This window comes from Hippoglossus hippoglossus, chromosome 13 (genome assembly GCF_009819705.1).
Source record: "Hippoglossus hippoglossus isolate fHipHip1 chromosome 13, fHipHip1.pri, whole genome shotgun sequence".
In the NCBI taxonomy this organism is placed as follows: Eukaryota; Metazoa; Chordata; class Actinopteri; order Pleuronectiformes; family Pleuronectidae; genus Hippoglossus; species Hippoglossus hippoglossus.
In genome coordinates, this window is record NC_047163.1 from 14108021 (window position 1) to 14130376 (window position 22356).

A 22356-nucleotide genomic window follows, 5' to 3' on the forward strand; every position below is an offset into this window, starting at 1 on the left:
GAAGTTTTTGCTACTATTTCTACCTGAACTATAATAGTGTAGGGCCAGGTGAAGGTTTACCTGGAACTAACTAACCAGAAGAAGTACATCGAAGCTGCACATGAAAACAGTACATGACTGACACATTTCACTACTGACAAATAATCACCCCCATATTCAAACTATATACCATGCTTTTATTTAGAAAGAAAGGCAACATCCGGAGCTCGCCCTGGCAGTTCCGCTCTGCGTGGCCACACGCCAGTGTTACGTCGTAGCCATAGCAACAGTCAGAGTGAGGCTCACAGCGGGAGAAACACGAGTTTAAGGTATTTTGTGATTATTTGGACCTTCAGTCGGATCGATACTGTTGATAATGGGTACGTACAGATTGACTCTGCCCTCAAGTTAATACAAGTCCAAACAGGAAGTAGCTTTTGTGACTGTTAGCTTTAGATGCTAAGCTAGCTGAGAGAGGGCACACTGATTTGTTTACATGTCGACTGAGCTTCTTTTGTTTAGCTTTTCACAAAGCTCCTGTCCCTCAATTCATAAACAACGACTTTAACAAATGTAGAGTTTACACCAGGTAGTGTTTACTGAGGTAAATAACCAGCACGAGAAAACAGAAGTTAGTGTACAGATTAGTAATTTGTTATTCTGGGTAATGCATTTATGCTTTTAACTTCTCTTTCCTAATGTGCCTGTATAGGCCTACATGTTGTTGTTATTTTTTTGAAGGATTATATTTATATGAATAAACATTAAATCTGCATGTTTGGACTTTATGTTTTCAAACATGTGCTTTAGTTGTGCCAGTGATGCTGCAACATTTGATGCTGCTGCTTTCAGCCATTATGCTCATGAACCTAAATTTAAAATCAACCTTTTTAATCTGGCTTTTATGCAGTGTTTTATGATTTTATTATTTTAATTGCCTGTATCTTATTTATTTTGATACATAATTTATATCTTATAGTATAATTTATTTTTGGTAGTACGGTAGTTCGTATTGGCTGATTTTACTGCATGCTTACTGCAGCTTTTATTATCTTCTATTGTTCTCTTTTCTAATGTTGATTGCTCTGGTAAGAAATTGTCCCTTAATCCAAGTGTTTAACTAATTTCTAATTAATTTTTAATATCCCATGTTTCAATCAATCACCTGTAAAGCAGTTTGATTTGTTTGAAAGGTACAAAATCTAAGTGATTGATCCATACTAATTAAAGAAAAGGAAAGACACTTAGTTGTTAGACATGACACCAACAATATATAATGCCGCTGAACTGCTTTACTAAAATAAAAGTATTAGATATTCCTCCAGGATGAGGAGGGTTAGGGACATTTCTGTGTCTTTGGTTCTCCGCTCCCTAGTGGCTAAATGCTTTTCCCCCTGCAGCGCCCGTATTTTTGCTCATGCCAAACTGTGGGCCCTCATGAGTTTACATGTTCGTGCATGTTCTCCTCTCACGACTCAGGCATGCGTCCATGCAGAATAGATGAGTTTATGAACAGCTTGCCTCTCTCACATTAGACTGATTAATAGTTCAATCAGGGCTAAAACGGACAAAATGTCACGAGGGAACAGTTGTCATGCAAAATCAGCCCTTTATATCTGCATCCATCTAAAGGGATAGGCCTGCTTAATGCTGTCACGGGCAGTTACTAATTTATCTGCGTTGTGTGAGCCAACGAAGGATCTCTGTTGTGTTTTAAGTGCAGGGCCTGGAGACAGTAGGGGGGCAATCAGGCTATTAGCGTGCGTGAGCATGAAGCCTGCTCTTTGATTGGGCAGGGTTTGTGTGTCTGCACTGGTGTGTGTGAGAAAGGCAGAGAGAATACACAAGCTTGTTGACATGCTAGTGCTTAAGTGTTTAGACAGTGCTTCAAGTTAACCCTGCATGTTTTTGCATGAACTCTCGGGCTGTGTGTCTGTGTGCATTGTGCTTGTGGCCAAATTCTCGTGTGTTTGTGCTGTGCATTCTCCTGCATGTGTGTCCTCTCACTCTACTTCCCTCAGATTGTCTGCGAGGGCATTTAATGTCTGGCATGCAGCCGTGCATCAGGGACCATCTGATAGGGGTGACCTCTGGCCCTAAGTTAGCCAGAGGTATTCAATCTGAGGTCAAGTGTTGAGTTGGCGTGATGCTTTCCCAGCAGTAATGATGAGCTGATAGATAAATGCTGTGCACACACAGATAGACAAACAGAGGCTGGGATGGGCTGCCATTAATGTTCCCCTTGCATGACCTGCTGCACCCATGGTCACATAACTGACTGTACCTCTGTCGCCACTGTTACACAACAGCTGAAACCTAGAACACATTGCTCAAGTAAACTATCACTTCCATCATTACTTAACAACAACACACACAAAAGAGGTTATTAGAACATTGTTTTGTGCAAAGTTCCCTCACTTGAAGGTAGAATCATTCCTTGTTAAACCATCTGTTACCCTGTGGTGGAGGACAAGCTAATGTATGGCTGCGAAGTCAAAATACCCTCAGCTGTGAAATGCCATAATCTACAGTCTATAAGCTTAATGCCATAAGCTTGACTGATTAATCTATTGAATAGAGTGTACAGCAAATGGATTTAATATGGTGGACATCACGCTAAGGGATTCACCCTCAGAGGCTAAGTCATCAGTTTAAAAGTTCCACCAGTTTCCCTCAAAAGAGTAGTCAAAATTCCTGGGTATAATATCAGGTAGAAATACTCTGATGGCTTTATTTGAGTGATTATTGGTAAATTTATTGTTTTTACCCACATATTTTTCCTGAAAGCTGCTACTGTCGGTCACTGTGTGATACACAGACATCCCCTCTTAACAGTTCAGTTCATCTTCACAAAAAAACGAAATACGCATTGACAATGTATTCAGCATTTTGCGCTACCTCCGCCAATGCTTTCATCCCTGTCCATTTGTTTGTTGGCCAGTTTGTTTGTAAACAAGATGACACAAAAAACTACTGGATGGATTTCAATGAAACTTGGTGGAAGGATGTGTTATGGGTCAGGGGAGAACCAATCAAATTTTGAATCGGGCAGATCTGTCTTTTTTACATTTTCACTGATCTCCCTGGGAACCATTCATTGATCTTGATTAAAAAAAAAAATCGGCCACATGTAGAGATAGATAGTTAGATATTTATGGATGTGTGCAATTTGGTGCAGCTTGAATTTAAGGGGATCGTTGGGCCTTGGCTTTACTGAGTGCCATTCTAGTTCTATATAAGTTTGCAGTAGATACAAAAAAAATGTGTCAGAAAAATCAAATGCTTGTTTAGCAAAATTAACCTGCAACAATTCTAATGATCAATTGTTATTTTTATAAATTAAAAAATGTCAAACATCCACTGGCTCCAGATGTTGTAAATCATTTGTAACTCTTCTCTTTTTAATAGCATTTTAAATGGATTAATTTGTGCTGTTGTTCAAAACAAACAATTTCACAATATCTCCCAGGATGTTAATTTTTTTCAACTCTTTAAGACTTTGTGTAGGTGAAACAATTAGCTAGAGAAACTAAAACAACAAATTAATCAGTATGAAAATAATTGTTTGCTGCCTCAAATGAAAACCCATAACACACTGTATATTTCCAGTGTAGCCAATTCTGCTGGTCCTCTGCTTGTTTCCAGGAGACAAGGAGAGGATGATGGAGGAGGAGAAGGAGGGGAATTTCACAATGGTTCATCACTGTCCTCCAATGTATCCACTGCCTGAAGAAATAAAGAAGGTAAGCAGTGATTTGAAAATAAATATAAATGCACCTAAAAACACTTGGCAGGTACCTCGCTGGTTTCGCACACACACACACACACACACACACACACACGTTTTTGGCCCATGCTGCACACGCTACCTTTCAAACAACATGTCAGACCATACTGACACAACATATGTTGCTAAGAGACATGATGGGTTTTTTTTTACAACCCAGGAATACAAATGTGTTGAAAAGACATTTGTTACGTCCCGATGAGTGTGTCAACACTGCACTCTTTCCATATGCTGCATTAATCCATATGACTTGAATAAGAAACAGGACAAAGTCTCCTCTTTTAATCTTCCATCTGTTTTTCAGATGATGCACAGAGGAAGTAACATGGGAATGATTGCATGTTGCTTCATGTCCTGGTCCATGTCAGGTGGCAGTAACATATTCCCCATATGATGCTCCATATGGTTTGAATATAAATTAGCAGGGAAAATATCTTTCGCTTTTCACCTTTTAAACAGGAGGCACATAGATTATCTACTAAACCAGTTAATCTCTGTGTTAAATTATATCACCATTTCCTAAGACCATTAAACTGTGCGTTTTGAAAATGAGTTTTACATCTTTACCGCCCTGCAGTATGCTTCCGCCAACCAGTGCAGTTTCAGTCCAAATTAACTTTTTTTCCAGACGCACGTGAGGTCATCATGACCCTTTGACCTCTGCCCACTGAAATCTTATCAGTTCATCTTTGAGTCAAAAAGTGACAGCTGGTCCAAATTTGAAGAAACTCCCTAAAGGCAGACTTGAGGTATCATGTTCGTGAGGCCACTGTGACCTTGACCTTTGACCTCCAAATCTATCCAGTTAATTCATAAGTCTTAGCGGAAATTTATGCCATATTTGAAAGGATTCTCTTGAGGCATTGTTAAGATAAAAAATTCATGAGGCAGAAGGTGGTCTTGTGAGGTCACTGTGACTTTGAACTTTGCCCTTGGACCACCAAAATCTAATAAGTCTTCTGTCAGTTCAAGTGAATGTTAAGATATCGTTTTCACAATAATGGGATGGACGAGCGTATGGCCGACCCAAATACATAATGCCTCTGGCTACTGGCTGTCGCCGGCGTGGAGGCATAAATATACTGAGCACATACAAAGCAAAGTAAGTGGTTCACATCAGTAGTTTTACTTCCGATTTTTAACTGTCATAAAACCAGTTGAAAGAGCATTTCCCCACATTAAAAATGAATTTTCTAGCAGCTGGCTGGTTACGAGAGGGACTTCTGTGACTGCTTTGTGTGCAGCTCTCCAAAAAGGATGCCAGAATAACACAATAAATTTCTATCTTTTACAATCTATCCTTCGCTTGCTCAAGTAGTAGTGCATCTGTTTTTTGCATCTCTGAACATTGATACTATCAAACACAAATCTTCCCAAAGTGGAATCAGCAGCTACCTTTCTTTTAGGTTTTTAGCTTTGTATGTTTCTGCTGCGCAGTTGTGACGTAAATAATTCAGAACTTTGCAAAATCATTAGGATCATAGCATGACTATAATATGAAATATGAATACAGCTTGTTTACAACTTGTCTTGTTCCTCCCACTTCAAGTGCATAGTAGTAAGATTACTGAATGGATCACTGAGGTCTCTCTCTCGCTCTGTGTTTGGTCCACTCTTACTGTCTGTCTCTGTTCCTCTGTCTGTTACTCTCTAGTTATCTCTGGAATTTGTCATTGAGGCCAGTAGATGGCTGTAAACAATACACCCAGTTGCATTATCTCACACACACACACACACACACACACACACACACACACACACACACACACACACACACACACACACACACACACACACACACACACACAGTCCATTCTCGCATTAGTACATTTGTCCATCTATCCTTCTGCACGGCCGACAGACTCAAATGGGAATCCATTTTATTGATTGATTCCTTGTGTGTGTGTGTGTGTGTGTGTGTGTGTGTGTGTGTGTGTGTGTGTGTGTGTGTGTGTGTGTGTGTGTGTTTCTGCGTGTGCTTCAGTCCTACTCTATGATTTAACACAAGCTGAATGTTATAACCAGACACAGAGCAAAGGACAGAGAGAAAGAGAGACAATAACTAAGAATGAAAGAGGGAGGGAGAGACTGACATTCTGATCATAGCCCATCTGGTTCAGTCTCAGGATATACCTCTCTCCCTTCCTCTTTTCCTCCCCCCTGTCATCCACTCAGATTCAAAAAAGGTCTGTAAAATAGAGGATGTTCTGGGCTTAGCCCCCTGCTGAGTACACCCAAGCACCATTTATAAGAGGAGGCTTAGGTGGCTGGGGGTGAGCGGAGAACAAAAAACAACAGAGGCGGTGCATTGCGAGCGCAAAGCTCCGGGCAGCACCATGAGCAGCAGTCGGTGTGGGAGGCATCGAGGAGGTGGTGTACTAACAGGCCCATTTAAGTGCTGTTAATCCTGGTGTGCTGGGAGAGGGCTGGCACAGAGGTTTAATGGTGGGCTGCTGAGAAGGAGAGCACACACACACACACACACACACACACACACACACACACACACACACACACACACACACACACACACACACACACGAAAACACCTATTCATTCATTGCAAGATAGTAGTTGGATTAAATCTCAATGTTAAAAATGTTATATAGGGTGTGAAACATCCAAATACCATCATGTCTTTCCTTTTCATATGGCTTTTCTCACAGATCTCAAAAACATAAACCATAATTGAAAATGTTGAATTCTATTATTTGTTACCATTCTTTAAAGGTGGCATGGTGCAGCAAGGGTTCTTGCACTGATGCCTCACAACAAAAAGGTTTCCAGTTCAGCCGGAGTCTTTCTGTGTTGAGTTTGCATGTTTGCATGGGTTTTCCCCGCATAGTCTGGCTTCCTCCCACAGTCCAAAGACATGCAGGTTGGGTTATTGGAGACTCTGAATTGACAGTAGGTGTGTAGGTGAGAATAAATGGTCGTTTGACTTTGCATGTTGGCCCTGTGATGGACTGGCGACCTGTCCAGGATGTATGCTGCCTCTCGCCCCCCACCCAGCTCCCTCCGCAGTGCAACCGCTCTTTTCTGTCCAGTGCCTGCTGGGACATCACTAAACACAGTTTTCTTTGAACTGTGACATCCACATTATTAACTATTCAAAAATATGCATTTACTTCACCTTTGTACCAACAGTCTTCCTACAGACTTTATTAGTAAATTGAGGTTAATGGGATGGTGGGAACCAGTTTCACTCTTTTCTTCCATATTTCTGTGGAGCAAAACCAATGCCCTAATCCTCATGCTGACATTTTTTCACAGTATTTAGACTGTATTTCAAATATGCTGAGAATGCATGCTGCTTCATACTTTCACCTAGTGTCATGTGAATGCAGTCAAACTTCCCCTCAGTCTCTCAATTTGTCTTTCTCAAGGGCACATGAGCACTTATTATTCAGGGAGGCAAGAGCATTACTCCCCACTTTCACTGATGGTCGCCGGATTGAGAATCAACTCAAACGTGCTTCTCTGAGCAGGTGGCCAGACTAAAAATAGTGCTGAATTAAAAAGAACGCAAGGGGCTGCGTTGGCGTGTTGCTAAAGGTAACGGTGGGAAGATGAAATGTGATCCAGGAAGTCCGGTTTGATTAAAGCATCCATTAAATTGAAAGTTTATCAGTAAAACAAGTTGTTGTTGTGGATGTTTTTATCTTTTGGCTGCTCTCATGAGCGGTTGCCACAGTGGCTATATATCTGATTCATCTTAGGTTTTTACATCAGATGCCCTTCCTGATGCAACCTGAGTTTGCGGGAGCCAGGGATCCATCTGCCAAAAGCAGGATGTTGGTAGCACTGTCGCCTCACAGCAAGTAGGTTAGCGGGTTGAATCCCCGTTTGGCTGGGGTCTTTCTGTGTGGAGTTTGCATTTCTCCCCTTGTTTGTGGAGGTTTTCTCCAGGAACTCTGGCTTCTTCCCAATGTCCAAAGACATGTAGATTGGGGTTAGGTAAATTTGACTCTAAATTGATCATAGGTGTGAATGTGAGTATGACTGGTTGTTTGTCTCTGTATGCTGGCCCTGTGATACGCTGGTGACTTGGACAAGGTGTACCCCGCCTCTCACGCAATGTCAGTCGGGATTGGTTCCAGTCCCTCCCCCCCCGCAAGTCTCAAAGGATAAGCAGTATAGATGATGGATGAATGGATAGATGTAGTTACTGTATCATGTCAGCAATCATATAATCCCCTCCTTTGACAGTAAAAGTAGAATATACTGTCATGTTATAAAGTAATCTGTGGATGTTGTCCTTGCATTCATTTGATTGGTCCACACAGTGTTATTTGCCCCCTGCTTCCGGACCCCTGCTGTTTTTTAATCCAGTGACGCAGTCGTACTGTCAGTCTGAATGTAGCATAAGCTTTTAGCTGTTTTCAGGACAGACACTGAACTCAGCACATTTTCTTGAAATTTTCAAGTCAGTAGCTCCTGACGTTTTCCGGGAGGTAGAGGTGTTATACAAGACTCAGATGAAGATCACCTTCGAAAGACCCACGCTGTAAACAAAAACATGTGATTTCCGAAGTGGAATTTATAATTCATGTCCTGCCTCTTGCATGCTCTACCCAGACGTCACCCCTCGCCTGAATGTCCCGGACATTTCTCTGTTGTTGTGAACACGTCTGACCCGATCATCTCCTGCTGTGTTCTTCATATTGAACAGTGAGGAGTTCATGTCTGAAAACTGTTTTTGTGGATGTTGTGCTTGTGCTCATTTGATTGGTCCACACAGTGCACTGCTGGACAACCCTGCATTTAATTTGCCCTCTGCTTCTGGACCCCTGCTGTGCTAATGCAGGGACACAGTGCTACGTCAGTCTGCATGCAGCCTTTGTCTACTGCCCCCTCAAAACTCAAAACAAAGCTGTTTCACTCCCTCTTACTCAGCAGGATTTTTTCTTTGACTTGTCAAAGTGACACTTTAACTTAGAAGATGGGTTCCCTCTCTCCCCAGCACGGTGTTCCAGTCCAAATGTGACTAAAGGACTGGTTGTTTTAAGTGCAGCACCACGAAGAGTGCACCGCAGCCTTTTTATGCAACTGCCGAGCACCTCTTGTTCTCCACGAGGTGCTGATGCTACCTATTCCCTCTTCAAGTGTCACAGTCTGAGACAAACTCAAACACACAGTGTAACAGGACAAGACGTTCACCTCCAGGAGAGAGAGAGGGGAGCGCAGGCAGAGAGAGAGTGAGCGATGGAGAGAAGATGCGAGAAAAAGCGAGCCAAGAAAAAGACAGGAGGGACAATACTCCCTGTTAACTTCTCTAATGTTGTGGTATGTGAGGAGCTCTGAAACACAATGTAACAGGACAAGACGGTCGCTTCAGAGATAATTAGAGAGTGAGTGGAGAGCAGAGGGAGACAGGGGGAGAATTGGATGCATCCCACTGTGTGTGAGAGAGAGATAAGTGAAAGATTTTCTGTTTCATTTTCTTCAGAGAGAGAATCAATGATGAGAAGAAGAGGAGAAAAACCAATAATGAGGAGATTTTCTTACACACACACACACACACACACACACACACACACACACACACACACACACACACACACACACACACACACACACACACACACACACACACACACACTACCTGACTCTAGTTTCATTTATAATGGATGAGGTACTCAGTTCTTTTAGCCGGTGCATTCACATTATAGTGTGTTCCAGCCTGAGGCTCCCATCCCTACTCCAGAGTCTCAGCAACATGCTGCTTTTTCCTCGTTCTCCTCTCCTTCTCTTCCTCTCTCATTCCCTCTCTCTCTTTCTAGATACTATATGACCTCTCTGTGGAAAGCTGAGCGGAGATGCTGGGTTATGTCACAGTAGGGCCTGTAATTCTGGATAACCGCTGACTGTAAAAGTGTGAAAAGTAGGTAGAAGTTCATGTATTGTGTGTGGGCGTGTTTATGTGGGTGTTTGTGTGTATGTACGTCTGTGCTCTTGTATTATTATATAGTTAAGGTAACACAATGGCTACATAGTCTGCGTCGCAGGAGCCGTGAATCAGCAGCAGCAGCCTCAGTGGACAACACTGAGTGTAATGACATTTAAATACATTTAAACGCCTGCTGGGGAGCGTCACGTTTTCGTCAGTTACATTTTTAGCTTTTCCCGACTGCAGGCAGACTGTCGTCACATGTGCGAGCTGCTGATGTGATCAGAGTCCATACTGTGACCACACTGCCCTCTGTTTGTTGACAGGACATGTACAAAAGAGACTCGGCCTCAATCATCTTCATTACATGTGTTTCTCAAAGCTGAAGAAAAACCAGACAAAACAACCACTACCTCTTTAACTTACCACTTCACTTCTGGTTGACTAAAGCTCAACAGCTCTTGAAGTTCATTTTTCTACTTTATTTTCTAAACCTTTCTCTGTACATTAGATGTTACATTAGTCAGACATTATGTTTACTGTCATTCTGAGGGAGTTTTTTCTCTCCACAGTCGCCAAAGTGCTGCTCATTGTGGGAACTGTTGGGTTTCTCTATAATGTTTAAGGTCTTGACCTTCTATGTAAAGTGCCTTGAGATAATGTATATTATGATTTGGCGCTATACAAATAAAATTGAATTGAATTGAATTCTGATTTACTTTTTTAAAAGGATGTACTAAATACATGTGTAGATTAAATGCGATGTAATAAATGTAGTGGGAATACAATAAGGACATAGGGCTATGTCTAAATAGAGCACAACCTTTATTATTGTGATTAGTAATACGTGCTTAAATAGTATTTCACGTCTAATTAGCTGTCGTGAAAAGGGTCTATAAGTAGACTATATGTAGCATCTCTCATAATGTGTTTGTAACAGGCTTATACACTACTAGCACACTCTTGGTTGTGGAATATCAATTGCCACTTTTGTGCCAGTTTGGCGACATGAATCGTAAACTTTAAACAGAGCTGCGTGATTGAACTACTTTCGGCACAACAGCGTGTATAGTGGGTCTAAAGTATTCAGGTGTTTGAAACCATCTCTCTCAAACACTTAATTTGGCACCACATCTTTTGTGGTAGGCTAATTGATAACAGTGTTTGTTATGCCTCGCCTTCTGTTGGTTTCCTTGTCAGTTGGCTTTTCTGTCTTTTTTTTATAGAATGAGGATGTTTTTGTGCTGGTACCTTAGCTGGTTTAGGCCTGAAGTTTTTCTTATTCCTGCTGTGGTTCACTTCCAGGTCGTTAAGGTGGTGCAGCTGTCCATAACAACAACCGATTTCCGATATACTTTTCAGATTTCTGTCTTTTGAGCAACCTCCGTATTTTCAAAACCAAACCACCTCCATGCAAAAGAAGTTGATCTCCATCTAGTAATTACACCTAATGACATACTGCGAGCCCGGTAGTGCCTGTCGTCTCTGTTTGTTCAATCATTTTAAGACATGTAGTTGTAGGGAGCTACAGTATGTTAGCTTTACTTGTGGTGCAGTGACCATGGCTGTAGCCCAGTTCAGGAGTCTCCATGGTCCACGGAGACTGCAAAGGCCGAACCAAAATGAGAAGATCTGGTCTCAAGAGGCTTTCCGTGATCTGCAGCAACAGCTTCTCTCGCCCTTTTTGCTGTCGCTAGCAACAGAGTTGCAGTTGGAGATGACGAAAGAGTTCTAATGCCCATTGGTTTTTGAACATGTGTACTGTTAGCTGTTCGGATGAGTACAAGCATGATACTCAAGCATTGGATGTCTTGTCACTTGACACAGCAATTAGCTATTTGAAAAAAAATTTTTTTGTCATGGAATCACAATGAATCCTTGGATAGGTTTGACCCACTGGAGACTTTGTTTCTCTGGGATGAAAGGACGCTTTTGTCTGTCACATTTGAAGAAGCCTTCGAAAGGAGACAGCCCAGTCGCACTGCTGTGATGCAATCAGTCTTCAAATGCAGTCTTCTGAGGATGCAGGCCCTGAAATGAGACACACCTCATCATCAAACAAAGTATAAACAAAAAACGGTGTAAACAAAGTCTAAAAAGTATTAAACTGTATATTGACTCTTAAAGAGTATTTTCGGAGACAAACTTTATCACACACCACTACCTTTGTATAATCTGCAGTCTAATATTAACATCAGTACAGTGTGTTCTTTTGGACACCTCACCAGAGGCTCAGCTGTTTAAGTAACCAGACAAATCTGACATCTCGTTGACGACTGCAGTGCCTAATTCTAGAAACAATCTTCAACTCTGTTAAGCGTAAACGCGTAAATCGAAATCCTGACTCGTCTCCGTCGTGTCTTTTCGTGTGTCTGACTGATGACCGTGGGCTCTCGACTGCTCCCTGTCTCCCTCTGCCTCCCTCCATCCATCCATTATTAATGTGAGCATGGCAAAATCTTCTAGAAGAAGTGGAGAGGAGAGACAAGCCACATGTCCCAGGTAGCTACACCGTGCTACTCATTTCTCCTCCTTTCTTTTTCTGTCTTACTTTCTTTCCCTCTCATTCTTTCAGTCCCCCCCCCCCCACTTGAATAATGGATAGTTTCAAACCAGACACACCCTTCCCTTCTTCTCAGACCTCGGGAGGTCGCTGGATAGTGGCAGCACATGTGTTGGCTGTTCACTGTAATCAGTGTATCTCAGACTTGCTCCCATCCTGTTCCTCCTCCCTTTGCATTCCTTCTCCTCCTTGGTTGTTTCTCCTGTTACTCTCATACCTTTCCTGCCCCTTTGCCAATCTGTTTTCTTAATCCTGGGCGAAGAGAGAGAGAGATTAAACGAGGGTAGGAGAGGGGGGAGGTTTCATCAGGTGAATGCTGATCTGCAGTAATTACTGAGAGACAGTGGGGGGATTATTGTGCAATAATGTCACGGGTGTTGTCTGGGCCCTGGTAATACAAAGTGACAATATTGCATGATAATCCAGGGGTCATTACTAGGTCACTGTTGCTTTTATGAGACGTTTTCCATGCCAGCCACTGTGGAAGCTGTTTTTGAATGATACAGATTAATCAGGTGGGCAGACAGTCTATCCCTGAACCCAAGACCATTAACTCAAAAACATGATTTATTAATGTTTCTCCTTGCATACTGGTGGTTTGTGACGAAAATACCCAACTGACTTTTATAACACACCATTAAATAAGATCTATTTCTTTTTATACAATCAACTTTTTGCACTGATTATTTAACAGTCATATAGAAAGAAATTAACTTCCAACAGAGGTCAGGCCAGAGGCCTCAGTAAACCATTAGCCATCATATCCACAAACATATGTGTTTTTAGCAAGAGGTACAAATCTCACTTTACGACAACTAAGAAATCTCTGTTGCATAACTCTTCTTCTTTACATCAGAGACTGAAAACAATTATATTTTTTATGAATTCCATGTGAAATATTACCTCTCAACATGTACAATATTCCTGCTCATCATCATGTGCAATGTCACTCTTTCATTTTCATGTGCTATATGTGCTATATAACTTTAGATTTTTTGTGTGCAATATATTTAGTTTCATTATTATCATGTACAGTATTATTAATATCATGTGCAATACTACATTCATAATCATGTGCAAATACTTCCTTCTCATTTGACATTTCCAATAATATTTCTATTCTTATTTTAGTCCAGTTTTTTATTTATTATTTTATACTTTTATATTTTTGTAACTTATCTTGCCTGCCTGAGAGGGTGGAATCTAAGCGTCCGACTCATCTCACGGCTGATTGGCTGGCGGGGGCTGCATCCAAACATGGCCACTGACTTGTTATTTTTATTGGTACATAAGTCGAATTTACCTCTAAATGCACATTTGGTGGAGAAGCTAACTCATGGGGAAGATTGTGTTTATGTGAATATACATATAGCTCGACAGCCATTTATAGTGATTGCTATGACAAACGCAAAAATATTAGTAAAGTAGTCTAATATATCATGAATTTAGAAAATATAATTTCATTTAGATTTTTCATACAGAAAATTGAACAGATGAGTGTTTCGTGGACCAACGTGTGTAACCCAGAAATGTAACCACTCACAGACCCATTATACCTCATCAACAGTGAACGGGGTTGTGATTTTCTTGCAGACATTATATTAACTTTAACTTTCTGCCTCGCTGAGCTTCAGTGATGTAAAGCTTTAGGTTTTAGTGCATTCAAACTGAATTAGATCGACGCCTGTTTTATTCATTCATAAGTGTCTGATTCATCACAGAGTTAAGCACCGCAGGCGACGGCACTTGTTTTCTCTTGCTCAAGAAGGTTAAATGAGGTTGCAGTTTTCTTCGCTCCACTGACTTTCATCTAGTCAGACAGAATGCTATCTACTTCCACCTGGTTTACACTGCAGATGAAGAATTTCAGAAAACGCCATGCTATTATTCACAAACTGGATCGCAAGTGAAAAATCAACATTCAGAGATAGACAGGCGGGCAAGCGGACACACACACAAAGACACACACACGTAGAAGCACGCATAGTTCAGCCGGTGTTGCCTCCTCTGGCCTCTCTTGGCTTAGTGTGCCGTGCCATGTTGTGCCGAGTCGCGTGTTGTGATGCGTGGTCTAGTGGAGCTAACGGAAGCACATGTGTTGTCTGCTAACTCTGATTAATGTAACAGACTATACTCCCCCTTCTCTCTCTGGCTCGTTTTTTTTTTTTCACTGGCTGCCCTGCTGTCCTGCCTTCACCCCGTATGTCTGCACTCTGTGTTTCAAACCTGGACCCTGAGAAACTGTAATATAATGTGATATAATATAATATCAACCACTACATTACAACTGGTATGGTTTTAATTTGTGGCTGATTTTGACTTCAAGTCTCATAAATGGCAAATAATTTAAACTATAAAATTAGGTTTAAATCACGTTAATGATGGTTCAGTATTAACTTTTTTCAAAACAGGCTCCTGATAAACATCGGTCAGTGAGAGCATTAAAACCAATGTTGTGGCTGACTGACATACTGGAGTCTGGAAAGTGAACAATCTAGGTTAAAAACATCAACTGTAGCTCTGATTTCTGGAACTGTGGAGTTAATCCTTGTACATACAGTTTATTATCTGTCAGCACAACTGCTGGGACATTAAATCACGAGGCTGAGGGGCATATTGTGCAGCAGGATGTACTATAGCCTGTGTCAAACTCGTGATTAACTTCATGGGGTTGCAGCAATAAAACTTAAATCTAGCGAAGACTGTGTGTAATTGGTTGATAGGATTTACCTGCAGCTCTGGCCAGTCAAGAATGTAAACAGGGAGTCCCTGCTTCAACAAAGACTGTAACACTACTACTACTACTACTACTACTACTACTACTACTACTATCTCTATTACCAGCACCACTACTACTACATCTACCCCTTTTGCTTTTATTACTACTACTGCTACTACTTTCTCTATTTGATTGTATTGTGTATATTTTCAGTATGATTTTCTTTTTTTCAGTGCTATGAATGTTTGAAAAACCATCCTGACTTTGCTTGTGTTTTGTCTGTTTGCATGTGTTTTCTAAAGCTGCAGTGTGCAGAGCTCTCAGGACCACTGTAAATTACAAGCTAGTGCACCATCAAAATTATTTTCAAGCTGTTAAGATAAAAATAGTTTAATAGTGTTGCTTTAAATAGGCTAAGTTCGATTTTGCCAGGAGCTAATGCGACCAACTCCATGTTGTCTATTCTGGACTTTGTGCAACTGATACTGTGGCGTCTTATTCTTTGTCTTGTGCTTGATGAGATTTGGGGAATGATTAATCACGGAGCTGCTGTAAATGTATTAATCACCCACTTCTGGAGGCTTAGCTAACCTTGATGAAAATATGTCAAGACATCTAGACTGATTTGTCAGCATAACCAAACCCCCCCCCCCACACACACACACACACCCACACACACACACACACACACACACACACACACACACACACACACACACACACACACACACACACACACACAACAAAATGAATAGTGCAGCCAGTCCTCTCCCTGCTCTCTGCTCTCTGCTCTTCAGGCTATGTTGTTTGTGTCTGCTGTGCTGTGCCATGCCACACCACACCGTGCTGTGACGTGCCATGCCATGCCTCGCCATGTGCATGGATGTGATGTGATGCGTGACCAAGTGCCGGTCGAGGCAGCCATAGGTGATTTATTTCCCTGCCACTGCCCTTTCCCTGCTACCACGCAAAGGAGCAAGTGAGGTGGGCGGCCAGGCAGACGGGGAAAGGGAAGGCAAGGAAAGAGATTTGCAAACGGGAGGACAGCCAGTGAAGCGACAGACATGCAACCCTGGATAATACCTCCTGCAAGCTCTCATTTTTTTATCATAGTGCCTATTTTATTTTTACTGTCCCTCTGGCGCATCACTCCATCCAACACTTGGTTGTCTGCTCTGTCGACTTTGTCCTGACTTTTGAGAGACTATTGCTGATCGTTCCTGCGTCTGCTGTCTGCATGTACAAATCTGTGCCTGTGAGCGAATGTGGATTCCTTAGTGTTACAGACACACACACACAGCCCAGACACTGACCATCTCACACACTTTGATTCATCCACCAAAGCACAGTATGTCCCTGATCTGTCTTCACCCCATCTTCTTTCTCCTCTCTGCTACTTGCACGCCTCGGCCCCCCTTTTAGACTTCCCTTCATCCCTTGTGACTGCTACGTCCCCGCCCTTCTCCCTGCTCCACACTCACACACACTCAAAAGATAATCTTTCACGCACACCATACCATGGTCAAGGAGGTTATACATGCACACGAATATTCACACACGCCCGAATTCTACACTCATGGTATTATGTGTGCGGGTTCATAAACTCATACACGCCTGTCATGTGATGTGTGCTGCGCCATGGGGTCCAGATGAGTGGAATCTCAGTGTTGGCTCTCGCTACACTGAGCACCACAGGGGGTCTTTATCGTCACAAAAATCAACAAAGCCACAGTCACGAAGCGCTGTCTCGATCGCACACACAATCAAGAGCACACGCATACATATATGATGTACACACATGCGCCCAGACATATTCATGCACGCAAAAGCAAAAGGAAAAAAACAGATCCAAAAAAACTAAAGCTCTAAAATGCGCACGCTACGTGACAAAAGCTCCCAAAAAACATTCTCCATTTGACACGCAAACAGAAGAGCACAGCTGGACAGTGTTTTTAGGACACACACACACACACACACACACACACACACACACACACACACACACACACACACACAAACACACACACACTCATGCTCTACAAGCTCTCATGCACTATCACAGTCCAAAAAAGAAAAATAATTTAGGTAAATTAGTGGAAAAAAAAACATGGATAAGTCCCTTAACTACTTAATCCCTTCTTAAATGCTTGCGTGATCTCTCGTGTCTGTGATTTCACAGACAGACGGAGAGAGAGAGGAGTGGGAGCTCAGAGGACAAAAAGAAGAAAGCATTTGTTAGATTGGAAGAATGAGAGAGAGAGAGAGAGTTCAGAAGGATCCAGGTATGATGGACGAGGCTGCTCTCCTGCCTTTGTTTTTCCTCCCTAAATCCGCCGCCCATCATCATATCACTTGATTAAACCTAATCCTAATGCCTCTAATCCTCCAGGCACCCACAAAAAAGCCTAAATGCCTTGTACCCCTCCATAACATCTCTAAACAGATTTCAATGTGCGCTTAGCTGTGCTTCCATGACTGTAATTGTTTGTGTGTATTGTAGTTTTTCGAGCCTCCCGTCTCCCAAAATTACACAAAGGCGTTCAGGTTTTTCATGTACTGGGGATTAGCGGAAATAAATAGTTTAGTGTGTGTGTTTGTGAAGATCTGTGCTGGCCTCCAGCTCCTCTGTACTCTGCCTGCTGTGTACAGTCTGCACACCATCTCTGCCTCATTAAAGGCTTTGACCTTCTGCTGATCTGATAAATAAGATTAAGGGACAAATGATTTTTTGGTCCGATTTTGGCCAGGCTGCTGTGTCTGATAAGTACGGGAAAAAACTGCAGTTCACAAGGCAAAGAGAGATTTTTGTCAAACAGTCCACAAAGAAACCCTGTAAATGTAGACCTCCCTAATTGGGTTTAGGACAAAAGGAGAGGACCTTTCTTTGTGTGACTTTAAGTGCCCGTCTTTCTAAAGTAGTGCGTCTATAGCGTCTGTAAAATATGCTACGGTACAAACATGTTGTGCGCCATGTGATTTTTGGATGTGAAACCAATTCATCACTGTGTTATGTATGCTGTATAGACAGGGGTACATACGTTGTGTGCGCAGTGTCTCGTGTGTGCTGCATGCCTGTTGGGTCAGTTTTTGGTCACGGAATGTGTTTTGGTGTGCGCATGGACATGGGGGGGGTATACTGTGCGTGTGTGTGTAACATGAAGGGTCCGTGTTCGTGACAGTGACCCACTTCTGGTGTTTTGATGAGCCAGATGGGTCACGGCAGCTGTAGCCGAGGAGGCGGAGGTGGACGAGTGAGAGGAGCAGGAAGATGAGGAGAAGAGGGAGGGAAAGGGCAGTTGTTTTTTCGGCAGAGGAAGGAGGAAGGAGGAAGGAGAGGGGGAGGGAGCAAACACGAGGAAAAGGGATTCGCAGAGGAAGTGGGAGATTATGGAAAGATCAATGGGGCAAAGAGAGGTGGAGTGATTGTGAAAGTAGAGGATTCGTCAAACTGGGGGGAAATTAGATTATTTTATTTTTTTGTGCCTTGTCTGTGTAGCGGTCCACCTCCACCCTCGGTGCATGAGACAATGAAGACACACACGCAGACAGTAAGGGAGCTAAAAAGGCACCACATAAATTAATGATGCCTCTCATCCTGGCAAGACACCAACCAGCCAGAAAATGTCCTCACCCTGCACCCACTCCACCCCTCCTAAATGTTTCACATCAGGCGAGAGGTAATAGCCCAATGTTTAATTGATGGAGCATGGAGGCATTGTGGTGATAACATGGAGTGTGGAGGGGCTCCAAGTCACAAAACACAGACACACACACGCTCACACACAGAGCGGCCTCGGTACCTGCTAGGTGTAGACACATGCTGGAGCTTCAGTTACAGTAGGAGGTGGAGGACTCGCTGTCAGTGCTCTGTGGTTATTGACTGTAGATGCGGACACACACACACACACACACACACACACACACACACACACACACACACACACACACACACACACACACACACACAGCCACATCGCTGACATACCCCAAGGCATTAGACATGTTTTGCATATTTACATTTAGCATGTTGACGTTATAATAAGCTCTTTGTAATAGATATTTATTAGCTGGATATATAATTGAATCACCATTACCGGATGAATTGAAGCAGTGTGAGTGTAAGAGTCGTATGTGCCTTCAAATTAATGTTTTAAACTGCTTTTGGCAGCGGTTCAGCATACTAATGGAGTCAATAAAGAGACTGACTGAAAAAGAGATAGGAGACACACAAGGGGAGCCATAGAAGTGGTGCGTGCACTAGAGGACAAAGAGGTTTGGTGTGCAGGAGAGGAGCATCAATTGGACGCTGGCATGCAACATTTAAAGGACAACACGACTCTTTTCCTCCGCTCCCTAATTCCTTCTCTCTTTTCCTGGGCACATCCTCGTTTCATTCAAACCACCTCCTCTTTTCTCTCCTTCTCCTCGCAGGTATTTTCTGCAAGCGTGTGTGTGTGTGTGCGTGTGTGCGTGTGTGTGTGTGTGTGTGTGTGTGTGTGTGTGTGTGTGTGTGTGTGTGTGTGTGTGTGTGTGTGTGTGTGTGTGTGTGTGTGTGTGTGTGTGCGAGTGAATGTGTTAGCATGTGGAGGGGGCTAGTTTTGTGGTTTGAGTGCTAAGTGAACGTGTCAGTGCCCAGGGCAAGGGGTCTCCCCACGGGGCCAAATTCAGTCACGGGAGCACACAACTGACTGGTGGTGCAGACATTCTGCCCTCAGGGTGTGTGTATATGTGTGTGAGTGTGTCGTGAAGAGTGAATGACTGTGTGGGTTTTGTCTGTCAGAAGATGCTTATGCAAGTAAATTTTCCTTTGAATGTGTCTGTCTATGTCTTTTGTTTGTAATCATGCACGTTTGTGCTTGTTTCTGAGTGGGATTTTAATATGCGTGTATGTTTGTCAGTCTGTCTGTCCTTGGGTGTGTGTGTGTGCTTCTGTCTGTGTTTTGTATCTAACCGCTGCTTTTGAGTGTGTTTGTGCTGTGGATTGTGTGAGCGGGAGAAAAGTTCCCTGTGTTTGTGTCGTATGGACAAATTGTAGTTTGAATCCATTGTTGTGAGGACATGTTGACATTGTGAGGACATTCAAAGAGCTGTTTGATGGTCAAGACTTGGCTCAGGTTAGAATATTGTTTAGTTCATCAGAGTGTCGTCACAATCAAGACATTCGAGTGTGTGAGAGAGTGAGGGTTCTCTATGTGTGTGATGTAGACAGACATCAAGGGGTCAATACACACTGTTAAAGTGACCAGAGGGCTGAATCGTGCCTCAGCTATGGTTTGACACACACACGCACACACACACTTCGCACACACATGCACTTTGACACACACATAGAGGAAAGGACGGATATACACTTTTTGGGACAAAATAAAACCCCCCACTTACAAACAAAGTCTGTCTTTCTCACACACACGCATACTTACACACACACACACATGCACACACACACACTCTATAGTTTTTTTTTAAAGTATCTATCCCTGCAGGACTTACATGGACATCTGCACAGTAAACATCGAAACCCCCTGAGCCCCAGTCCTAAATATTACACACTTTTGCACGCACTTACAATCTCTGTCTCTCTTTCTCTCTCTGTCTCTCTCATCTCACGCTTATGAACAATTCAGATATATAATATCCCATTCTGTGGCAAACAGTGTGATGCATTGTTACTTTTGGAGCCTTGTCTCCGCCAACACTAATACTTGTCCTCCTGTTCTGTCCTCGCTGCCCCATTTTTTTTCCTGTTTGTCTCATCAGGACAAATGTCCGACACAAAGGAATACAATACCTTACTGTATAGTGAGAAAAACTATCACCACGCCTTTGCTTTGTTGTCCATAGATACAGGCTTTTGTTCTTTTTTTTCTAGATGACTTTATTTATTGATGGTTATGGGGACATCAGGAGGGTTTCAACAAAGAAAGAAACAAATTACCAACCCTACCTTGAAGTGCAGCATCACAGAACCACTAGCAAAGCCTCCATTCACTCTTGCATTTAATTTTCCTGCACTGGATCCAAGTGTGTACAGCGTTCTCTTCTTCTCAGTGAGTGCAGCGCTCTGTCTCCCTGTCTTTCTGTCACGGCTGTGGGAATACAGACTCCTGCTGTCCTGAAGACACAAGACAGACATGATCTGCACCTTGACCTGACACAGAGAGACAAGATGCGAACACAGAGTAAGAAGGCACTGTGATAGGTGGGAACCGAGAGAGACAGAGAGAGACAGAGAGAGACAGAGAGAGAGAGAGAGAGAGAGAGCCGTTATCTTCTTGAAAGCGTTACCTGTCAATCATTTGTCTCATCAAAAGCACTTTCAAGTAATGCTGTGTGTTTAGTCTGTCTGTCTCATTTACCACCCGTCATTTCTCTCTGACTTCTCGCAGAGGGGAAAAAAAGAGGATGTGATCATTCAATAAAATCCATTTGAGCATCTTTCAGGAAAATTACTTTGTAGGCAATAGCTGCCATTCTCTTGATCTATCTGTCTTTTCATGTTGAGGCTCTCGTCAGTATTTTATTCAAATCTGTTTGTTTGTAGATTGTCAGAAAGAAGAGACAAAGACAAACTTTCAAACAATATTTGACATTGATCGTATAGTATAGATTTATGTTTTCAGCTCCTGTTTTTAATCTCTGAATGTATTCCAAATATCAGAAAATAGTCTATATTTAGATTTGTATTTTCATTTGCTATAGTCAGAGAGCTTATTTGTCCTCTCGCACTTTTATTTAGGCCAAGGCTGACTACCTTAGGTCAAGGCTGGCTACTCAAGGTGACCGGGCTTTCTTTGTCAGGGCCCCGAGGCTCTGGAACTCCCTGCCTGACGAGATTAGGCTCGCCAATGCACTACTTATCTTAAAATCACGCCTCAAAACACATCTTTATAGGAAAGCATTTTTAATATTTGTAACTGTGGCAATAATGTGTTGTTTTAATTCCTTTAATTCCTTTTTATCTTACATTGTGGGAACTGTTTGTAAATGTTAAGGTCTCGACCTTAATATGTTATAATTTGGAGCTTAAAATTGAAATGAATTGAATACCTTTTATTTTTATTCATTCTTTTTTTTGCCATGGATTTTGTAAAGAGTTTATAACATTGTTTAGATACGCATTATAAAGTTATTATTATTTAAAGAAAAGCTAATGAATTTATATGGTACACTGTTTAATCTCCTTAACCTGCTTGTTTCTTTTTCCTCTACTTTCAGCTGTTGTCTTCTTTTATCCTCCCAAAAGAATGAGTCCAATCAAAAACTCCATATAATCCACCATTACCATCAGTATATAGCACAGTGGGCCTTGGGGAAATACCATACAGGGCCACCAAAACAAAAGTATTAGGCCCCAACCTGGTTTAACCTCTGTCATGAGAGATCTTATCACAAGTGGACAACGTTAAGTTTGTCTCTTC

General features: G+C 42.3%; 1 protein-coding gene across 4 annotated transcripts in view; it reads left to right on the plus strand.

The window, feature by feature from the left end:
- Positions 1–268: 268 nt before the first annotated feature.
- lekr1 (leucine, glutamate and lysine rich 1) overlaps positions 269–22356 on the plus strand; it is a 75648-nt gene continuing 53560 nt past the window's right edge. For all 4 annotated transcript variants that reach the window (XM_034604949.1, XM_034604950.1, XM_034604951.1 and 1 more), the window contains exons 1-2: positions 269–359; positions 3625–3722. In XM_034604949.1, coding sequence (XP_034460840.1) covers positions 356–359; positions 3625–3722 — 102 coding nt within the window. In that variant the 5' untranslated portion in view covers positions 269–355. The remainder of the gene's footprint in view (positions 360–3624; positions 3723–22356) is intronic.